This window comes from Cibotium barometz, chromosome 8 (genome assembly GCF_041138505.1).
Source record: "Cibotium barometz isolate CiBa-2024 chromosome 8, ASM4113850v1, whole genome shotgun sequence".
Taxonomy (NCBI): Eukaryota; Viridiplantae; Streptophyta; class Polypodiopsida; order Cyatheales; family Cibotiaceae; genus Cibotium; species Cibotium barometz.
This window is the reverse complement of record NC_141053.1, coordinates 38,068,625-38,078,731: the sequence shown is the minus strand read 5'-3', so window position 1 is coordinate 38,078,731 and position 10,107 is coordinate 38,068,625. Positions and strand designations below refer to the sequence as shown.

Sequence of the window (10,107 nt, the reverse complement as noted above, 5' to 3'; positions counted from 1 at the left end):
GCGGCCCAAACCAACGGTACCCATCAGAATACCAGTACAAAGAGCACTCACCAACTTCTTCCAGGCCAGAACGACGAGGGAAGATTGCCCGACCTTCAGGCTGATGCAGGAGCTCCACCGGGAGGAGGGATACTTTAGTGACAGAGCCATAGAGCTATGCAGAGCCCAGTGCCCCCAACCCCGTGGTCCCCACTCACGCCCACGTCACTACAAGAGGATAAGAGCCATCATCTCCCACCACCACAAGACTTTCCCCTACCGGCCCAGCTTTACTGCATTGGGTGCCATGTTGCAACATCCTATGCGGGATATTTTAGGGTGATATGATAGCTGGACACTTTGTTTTGGGATCAAATCTGACATTTCAGCTCTTGTTACTTTCTTTGATTTTTTATTTTTAGTACCCATGATGATGTATTTCATGGACGTGATGTAACCTTTTGGTCTCATAGGTCATTTTGGCCTTTTATAGACGTCCTTTCTTTCTTTCTTTCTCTCTCCCACCAAAAATCTGGCAGGTGCAAGATGTTTATCTCAGCAACAGAGGCAAACTCAGCAGTGCCAGACCAATGAGGTTATAGCTGAAGTGGTGAAGGTGTTTGCCTAGAACCAAGAGGCCTGGGTTCAAAACCCCCCTTGCTTCCTCGGTGGCATCGCATGCGGGCAGATAATTAAGCGCCTACAAGCAGTGGAAAATCAGCAACTACGGGAGAATCTTTGGCCTAAGGCCAATCGGGAAAAAAAAAACTCAGTAGTGGCATGGAGACCTTAAGCGGTGGCCGCAACACGACAGAATGGGACGTCTTCACGTGTGATGGGTGCCTAACAGCTGGGAACCTTCAGATGGTGGGAGAGTCAAACAATACAAATGTCAAGAGCCAATATGAAGGATATGGAAACAAGAAATACAGTAAACATTACATTTTGAAGTATGCTTCAAATACGAAGCCGCCTTAACATCTTCACAAATACATAATTTTGATATTGGTGGTTTCTTTGTTGTCCACAGCTATCTAGATCTATACTTATATCTGTTATGTACAAAACCTGAACTTGTATACTCAGCTTCATCTGCATCATCCAGCCGATAAAATCTCACATGTCAATAACATCAAGTAGAAGAAGAACTAAACTTGCTTTGCAAAAAGGACATGAGCAGCCCCCATACCTTAACTTCCCAAAGAAGAGTGCTCAGGCTAGGGCACTGTAAAACAAAAAAAATTGTGAAATTATAAACATATTTCCAATACAGGAATCGAAGGTCTTTGCTTAGGAATGGATTTAAACTTCATAAAAATAATACTTTATTTTGATTTATTTTATTTTTTTCATTTGCATGCATATCGTTAGATTTAATATAAAGACTTCCGCATATCTGAATTTAATTAGATAACCTTTACATAAATTAATGTATCTAGTACATGCAGGCATACTGATGGATGGAAGAATGGAAATTAGTGTGTGTTTTTATCAAGTATACACATATCTTTAGTTTCAATATGATTTTTATTTATTTTTTGCATAAAACTTTGATAAATTGCGTCTAACTTAACTAGATAATCTTCACAGAAATTTATGTAATTAATACATGCAGACATAAAGATGGATGTGGTAATGGACAAGTAAAATGAATTAAGTATGGAAATTGGAAAAAACAGCTATATATTGTGAATTTGAGAAACTGTGAATTGTGGAACTGTACAGGTTTAATTGAAAGAGTACCTGGAACCCATAGCCTTGCGCTTGCAGACTCGGATTTCTTCAAACTGTGAGACAGGAAGCTTCTTGGAGATGGGTCCGACCTCGAAGTAGATGTAGCTGCTGTTGGGAATGTCAACGCGGATGCCGGTAACAGGGACCCAGAAGAAGGCCTCCTTGGCCTGTATGCCCGACAGGTCTGAGATGGCGCCATAGCTCAGCTTCCCTGTAATCATCTTGGCATAGTACACCTCGTAGTCAAACTTGAGATAGCACGCCATCTCCAGCGAAACCTTAAACCCTCCATCGCCTGACAAAGAGTAACTCTCCACAGATGATGGTAGCAGGCCTATCGGCAGACCGTTCTGATCCAGAATAGATGATATCGAGCTCTCATCATCATCATCATCATCATCATCATGAACCTCTAACCCTAATCCTAACTCTGCGGTCTCTAGCTCTGATTCAGAAAACCAAACGTCCGCAGAACCTTGCTCTGAAAAAAGAGACTCTGTGTCTTCCCCCAAATCAGAAAACCCTAGCTGCGCAGAAGCCTCCTCTGAGTCTTCTCCCGAATCAGGAAACCCTACCTCAGAAAGCTCCTCTGTGCTTTCATCCGGATCGGGAAACCCTACGATTTCATCGTGATCTGAGAGTTCTTCGGCACGAAACCTTAATTCTTCCACGAGACCAACATACTGCTCTGCTGAACTTTCTTTGGCCACCATAACAGGATACCCTTCCTCTACGTCGAGCTTTCGAGCGATGGCTACAGAATGAAAGCGGAAAGCGATGAGAAGCACAACCAGCGACAAAGGGCGGATTGGAAACGCCATTGCTGCTTGCTCTTCTTCTTTCAAGGAGAGAGTTTTTGCCGTCGGTATTTAATTACGCTTTGTTTGTGCTTTCTTTTACCTAAATTCAGCTAGTTCTTTCACCTATATCTACCTAGTCGACTCCAACGCACAACTCAAAGGGTTTTTTCCCTCATAATATCTTTTTGGATGGGAACATGGACGAAGAGGGTCGATGAAGGTAGCCAAAGGGGGGATTGATGGTGAAAGCAATAAGGGAAAAGGGAGGGGGGAGGCAGATTAGGTTAGGACTAGTCAGCTTAGGGATAGATTAGAGTACTGGATTGGGTGGAGGGTTAATTAGAATAAGTTGAGACAAAAAGTTACAAAGTCGTGTTACAAACTTGGTAAATTGATGAAATGAAATGAAATGAGAGAGATAGGGGGGGGAGAGAGAGAGAGAGAGAGAGTCAAAGGGTCTATGAGGTTGAAAATGAGTACATATGATCCATGTATAACTAGATGTGAAAAACATGAAAATAGTAATGTCTATCAAATGAAAACATGAGTGCAACAAAGACCGTCAAGGGATGACTCCGTTAATAGGCCTACTCGGATAAGAAACCTACATACTTAAAAGTTTTTGGGTGTGAATGTCATGTACATGTTTGAGATGCCCAGAGGACCAAATAGGATGCCAAAAGCGAGAAATACATCTTCTTGGGTTACAGTATGGAGTCAAAGAGATATTGACTTTATCACCCTTGGCAAAGAAGATCATAGTGAGTCATGATGTGGTATTCCCAGAACAACCATGTTGGGATGGAGGAGGAGCTTCCCTCTTCTTCATCATGCAACAAGGAAATCACCAAAGCAACACAAACTCCACATGTAGCACGGGCTTTCTCGTATTCTGAAGGAGGGTAGCCTGCACAAATTCCTATGGACATGGATTTTAAAGATTAAGAACAAGAGCATGATGTGCCATAAAAAGATAAGACACTCCCTAAGTGGTATAGGAAACTTTTGGATGGAGCTAAACCTCTGGCCATTCAAGGATACACCTCAAGATGTTTGGAGATCCACAAGGTTCAAGGAGAAAAGCAGGGCTCAAGAGAATCTTGTTAATTTTTCTCTTATGATAGAGGTACTCAAGATTCAAGAGCCTACCACCTTTGTTGAAGCACAAGGGGACTCGAAGTGGATGGCATAGCCATGTAAGCAAAATAATATGACTCTCCATCCTAAAACACCACACATGGGACCGTATAGATTTTCCTCCAAGGTGTAAGGTGATTGGCACTAAGTGGGTATAAAGAAAAATACAAGGCACAGTTGGTCAAGGTTTTAAACAAGTTGAAGGTTTTAACTTTTAGGAAACTTTTGCTCCTATAACCACATTAACCATAATTTGCACTATCCTTGCCATGGCAACACAAGGGGATGATGGCATGTTCTCCAAACGGATGTAAAATTTGCTTTTCTCAAATGGGAACCTCGAAGAGGAGGTAGCTACCTGGGTTCATGTTTTCATATTCTAAAATCAAGGTTTACAAGTTACGAAAGCCACTCTATGGGTTGAAATAGGCCCCATGAGCATGGTACTAGAGGATTGATGCTTCCTTTATGAGTATTGGTCTCTTATGTAGTCCTTCAAATGCAAATTGATATGTCTTTTGTGAGCAGGGAAAGTATATGGTCATTGTTTGCTATGTAGATGGCCTCATCTTGATAGAGGATCACCAGAAAATGGTTTGCCCAAACATTCCATGCTTAGCGCAGAGTTTGAGATGATAGATCTTGAGTACATGCATTATTGTTTTTGGGGATTAAGTTCTAGCAAAAGCCAGATAACATTTTCATCTCTCGTTAAAAATATTTAAGTGAGATAATCAAGGCATTTGGCATGACTAAATGCAAGCCATTTATGGTACCCCAATGGAGGCTAATCTAAATCTGTTCGTAGACCTAGTGGATGAGACCTTATACAGGAAAACTGGTAGTAGTCTTATCTTCTTATGTAATACTAGACTAGACATCAGTTTTACTATTGGTGTTTTGAGCAAGTTCTCCAACAACCCAGAGGAATCGTTAGAAAGCAACTATAAAGGTGTTGCAATGCATCCAAGGTACTCAAGAGTATGGCATTACCTATGATGCAAGCAACACCCTCACAGTGGCTTTTGTGATTTAGATTACGTGGGTGATTTTGACACCAGATGCATTGAGTAATTGAGTATTGTTTTATGTTGGTTTAGGATGCATTTCTTGGATCAGTAAGAAATAGTCCCCATTGTTGCACTCTCGGTACGTGCTTTTCATCATGTGAGGCATTATGGATAAGGAGGATTCTACATGATATGGGAGTGGTGCAAAAGTGGCCTATAATGCTGCATTGCAACAACCAAAGTTGCATTGCCATTGCTTGGAATCCTATGTTTTATGCTTACATAAAACACATTAAGATTCATTATCACATTGGGCACGAACTTATCATGTTCAGGGAGGTTGAGATGGTGTACTAACCAATGATAAAGAATTATGTAGACAACTTCACAAAGGCTCTTTGCAAAGATTAGATGGAGCGGCATCTTCATCGACCCAACATTGTACCACGTAGGTAGTTCACCTTTGGGTGGACATTGAGGGGGGTGTTGGATATCAAATTCTCCACTCTTAAATTTAAAGATAATGTAGGGGAGAGGAAGAGCTCAAGTTCCTTGTTGTAAGCAAACACACAAAGATAAGAGAGAGAAAGACACAAGAGAGATATGGATGGCTGAATTTTCTTCTAGATATATTTTTCTCTTCTCTACACCCATAAACACTAAAGAGATAAGATTACATACTCTAAGGGAAAGTACTCTCTTACTATATAATATAATGGTTAGTCCATAATGTGGACCTGACTATATGAGCTGGTGCTATACCTATCCCATACTCTAGTAATCCAAATGTGGTTGTCACATAAGCCTGTTTTCTCACAACGACGAGTGGCAGCATATCAACCATAATCTCACCAAACATGCCAATGTCATAAGTGTGAAAGTTATCACACAGGTGGGTCATCAATGTCCATAGCACTAGTTGAGCTTGATATCACACAGGTGGGTCATCAATGTCCATAGCACTAGTTGAGCTTGATATCTTAACACTCCCCCCCTCGAGCTCAACTTCACACACTACACTCCAAGTAAGCTTATAAACCTATGGAGCTTCTTTATACCAAGTGTCTTCATGAAGATGTCAGCCACCTAATCCTTTGTGTTGACATATACCAAATCCACATCACTTTGCTAGAACCTTCTCCCTTACAAAGTGATAATGTTTCTCAATGTACTTCATCCTAGCATGATAGAATGGGTTACTAGCCAGCTTACTCATGTTGTCACAATAAATGACAATTGTCCCTATCCACCCCACCACGAGCTCGCTTATATCACCAAGTAGCTTTTGAAACTAATCTTCCATAGCACCACCCTTGTACTCTCCATGTACTCTACGTTACTCCACAAGGCAACTGGAAACTATTTCTTACTACTCAACCTCATAGCACTCCCAAAAGAAAACATAAAGCCACTGGTAGATCTCCTATTTACCATCTGTGTACCATATCTGTGTACCATATCTGTGTACCATGTAGCTATATATATTATTACCATCCTTATAGAAAATTTCATAATCAATTGTGGAATTTATGTAACTGAGAATCCATCTAGCCACATCCAAGTGTGGCTTCTTAGGGCATTACATAAATTGACTCACAAGTTTATCTAGCCTAGTAATGGTCATGCAGACCTATCAAGCTAGTACCCACTATGTGCCTATACTGTTTGGGTTCCTCCAAAAGCTCACCTATATCTATAGAAAGCTTTGTATTCTCCTCCAATGGCACTGAAATAGGCTTACAACCTATCATACCATACTTGGACATGTCCAAGAAGCCATACTACCTGTGTAACAACAAAATGCCACGAGACATACCACAGCTCACCCAAAATGCCATGAGAAATGCCACATCTCACCCAAATCCTTCATCTCAAACTCTACTTCAAAAGTATCTTGGAATCATGTATGTTAGCATCACTATCACCCGTGATAATCAAGTTATCCACATAAATGACTAATAACATGATCTCTCTATCTATCATTTTCAACACAAAGTTAAAAATCTGCATTGGATATCTGAAATCAAATGGTAACAAGATACTCCCTGATCTTGTTTGACCAAGCCATATAAGTCTTCGCATAACCTACACACAAAATCTAGGTGTTCATCATTTTCATGCTCTAGCTATACTGCCTACTTCAATCCATACAAAGCTTTACGTAACCTACACACAAAATCTAGGTGTGCATCATTTTCTTAACCCGATGTGGCAGCATCGTGTATACTTTCTCTTGCAAATCACCATGCAAGAAATCATTCTTTATATCCATTTGATGTAAATACCAACCCTTTGCTTTGTAGCCATAAGCAATGAGATAGCTCTCATAGTAGTTACCATTCTCATAACTAGGGTGAATGTCTCCTCATAATCAATGCCATACATCTGTGCATAACCCTTGGCAACAACCAGTATTGCCTTATACCTACTCACTAATTCATCCAAGTTATTCTTGATTTTATATAGACACTTACATCAAATTGCCTTCTTTTCTTTAGGCAATGACTATGTTGCATTTGCATCCAATGCTACCATCTCCTCATCCATGAAATCTTTCCATTTTTTATTTCCAAGTGCCTACTTAAAACAAGTGGGCTCAAACTCCAATATTTCTTTAACCATGTTAGCATAATGATGGTATATATATCCATCATATCTCAACCTGTCACAATAGGCTATCTAGCCCTCGTAGAACTATGTACACTTGGATAATTTCTAGGTGTCTTCAAAACAGCCCTGGTACTCCTTGTGCTAGGAGTAACCACTGACAAAATGCCGATATCCTTATCAAGCCTCTACTCGGAGCCATTAGAGTTACCATCCACATATGAGTCACATGCTGATAGATCAAGCACAAAAGGTTGATCTACCTTTTCCTTCCCTTTACAAGTACATGCGTACCTACATCTGTCCTCAACTTTCTTGATCATATACTAACATTGGATCCACTACTAGAGTACTGTCCAAGTCCACTAAGCACCTATGAAATTGCTGCTCTACATGTGGGGCTTTACTTCTTATATCTACATCTTTAGTGGCCTTCACTAGTACATACCATCTACTCATCTCATTAAAGACAATATCTCTACTTCTTTCCCTTACAGTATGTACTCTTATCTCTTTAGTTTATGATTACAAAGAAGAGAAGAAGATAGAAGGAAATTTAGCCATCCATCTCTCTCTTGTGTCTTGCTCTCTCTTGTGTATATGTTTCCTTGTAAAGGAAATCAAGATCTCTCTCTCCCCTCATTCTCTTTAACCCCACCAATAAAGAAGGTCCAGGTAGACGAAGAAGCATAAGACACTCCAAGGTCAAAGGGTCAGAGAAAGAAGCTCAAATCATACATAATTGATTTGATTATAATATCCAAATCCAATTCGATTCCCGAGATAAAGGAAAGGGCAAGGAAATAGAAAACACCTTTGCCAGCACCATATAAGCAGAAATGTCACGGGACCTCATGTACTTCTTTAAGAATTAATCAAACCCACTTATACATCAAGGATTAAACCATAGACTTGAAACAAACTGACAAGATTAAATCATAGCATAGAACAAGAAAATAGCGTAAACATCACCATCAACACACTATTGGGTCCCTCATGCATGGAGCTCCTGCTTTTACAACATGAGTATTTTGAGAATTGTATTCAATATATAGACCAAGGAGCTAATAATAGTTGTGCGTAAAATAGGGCTTGCTTTTCCACTTTTACAAAAATAGCTCAAGCTCTAGAGCTTATTCACACACTAAATGTAAAATAACTAAAACTCTTTTATTATATGTGCTCGACAACATGTCTAGGGCATAGCAACGTTTTCTAGTAGTGTTTATTTTATCGGGGTGTCGGGGATTCCGTTTGTTGCCCTGCAGCAAAATAGCACTACTCATTAGCAGCAAAATTTTATTATTAGGTAGCAGTTATAGCAACAAATTTTCACTGCTGCTGAGTAGCGCCTAAAGTAGCAAAATTTCACTGCTATACTGTGATTTCACTGCCGTGCAATGGAATTAGCAAAACGAGATTTTGCTACTATTTTCACTAGATGAAATTCTAGAGAGTTGTTGGATGCTGCATTGCTTCATCAATGTCTATATCTAATCGAAGCTCAATGAAAAGATGGGGTTCCATATCAATATCAATATCACTATCATGATTCAATGAAGCATTGTCATGATTGATAGGTCTCATCATCTTCTTCGGATTGATGTTCCTCATGCTCTTATCACCCCCTCCAAAATGTTTTCTTCATCGTCTTCTTCCAATGAGTCAATTTGAGGTAGTACTTGCACCTCATCAAAAGATTCGGCCTCCACATCTTGATCTTGAAAGATATGTTTTGAATGAGGGGAAACCTGTATAACATACCACCACTTTGGATCAATTTGATCGATGTGAAACACAACCTAATATCACAAAGAAAAGGGGTTACACTTTTATTATAGTACATCAAGATTTATTTTGGGATTGGTTGGGTTACTAACCTATTGATAGTGTTGAGGTAGTACAAAAGTATCTTTCTCATCATTCTAAAACTTGGTAGGATCAATTTGAAAGAACCCATTTGGATGTTTCTTCATGGTTTCTTGAGTACCTCTATATATCACATTAAACCATTTGACATCAAAGATGATAGACTAAATGCTCTAAATCTGACCTCAAGAACATCTTAAATAGTTCCATAATACTCAAGATGGTCCTCTATGACATTGATATCATGTCTACTAGCTCGACTTTCTTGCTCAAAAGTTGCCATCACACCACAATCAAATCTGTTTCTTTTAGAATCCACACGCTCCGTTCGAAAGTGCCTTCCCTCTGACCATATTGGATTATATAGTTTGTACTAACATTAAACAAAAGCATGATATTTAGTATAGTGAACTAAACAATGAGACAGAGATAAAGAATGTACTTACTTGAGGTCATGTCTTCTTGCATACTCATGCTGTTATCCTGTGATTATCTCTCCATTTTGCAATGCCATCGATATTGCCATACAAAGCCATTCTATATTGATCACATTTGGTAGATTTTCCAAACTGGGCGGGAATGGCAAGAGTTTATTTGCTCTTTTGAAAGCTCCTCTCATCCTTTCGTTTATTGATTGCATCCTTGTATCTCCCAATCCACTTCTTCACGATGTGACTATTTAGAATGCAGAAATGTATTCACCTTGTGGCGTAATGCTTCATTCAGTCTTTGTTGTCTTCCTTTTCCCTGAGGCACATAAGTGATTAGTTGGTCACGGTCCTCATTGCTCCACAATCTTGGCATGGAAGGATTTATGCAAGATAGATGTTTTGAGATATACACAAGAGACTCTTGCATCAACCATCCCTCTGCCATGCTTGCTTCTAGCCTTGCTCTTTGTCTCACAAAATCCTTTAAGGTTTTTATGAACCTTTCAAGGAAAAACATCCATCGAACATGAAAAACACCAC

General features: G+C 39.7%; 1 protein-coding gene across 1 annotated transcript; it reads right to left on the bottom strand.

Annotated features, from left to right (window-relative positions):
* Positions 1-922: 922 nt before the first annotated feature.
* LOC147636224 (uncharacterized) lies at positions 923-2,615 on the bottom strand. The gene is made up of 3 exons (XM_086801656.1): positions 1,723-2,615; positions 1,169-1,204; positions 923-1,071 (listed from the first exon to the last, which is right to left on the bottom strand). The coding sequence occupies exons 1-2, from the start codon at positions 2,532-2,534 to the stop codon at positions 1,192-1,194; spliced, it is 825 nt and encodes a 274-aa protein (XP_086657782.1). The 5' UTR covers positions 2,535-2,615; the 3' UTR covers positions 923-1,071; positions 1,169-1,191.
* Positions 2,616-10,107: the final 7,492 nt, after the last annotated feature.

Bases quoted from the DNA above. Each gene is read 5' to 3' on its own strand.
- LOC147636224 (XM_086801656.1), bottom strand. From the start codon at position 2,534: ATGGCGTTTCCAATCCGCCCTTTGTCGCTGGTTGTGCTTCTCATCGCT.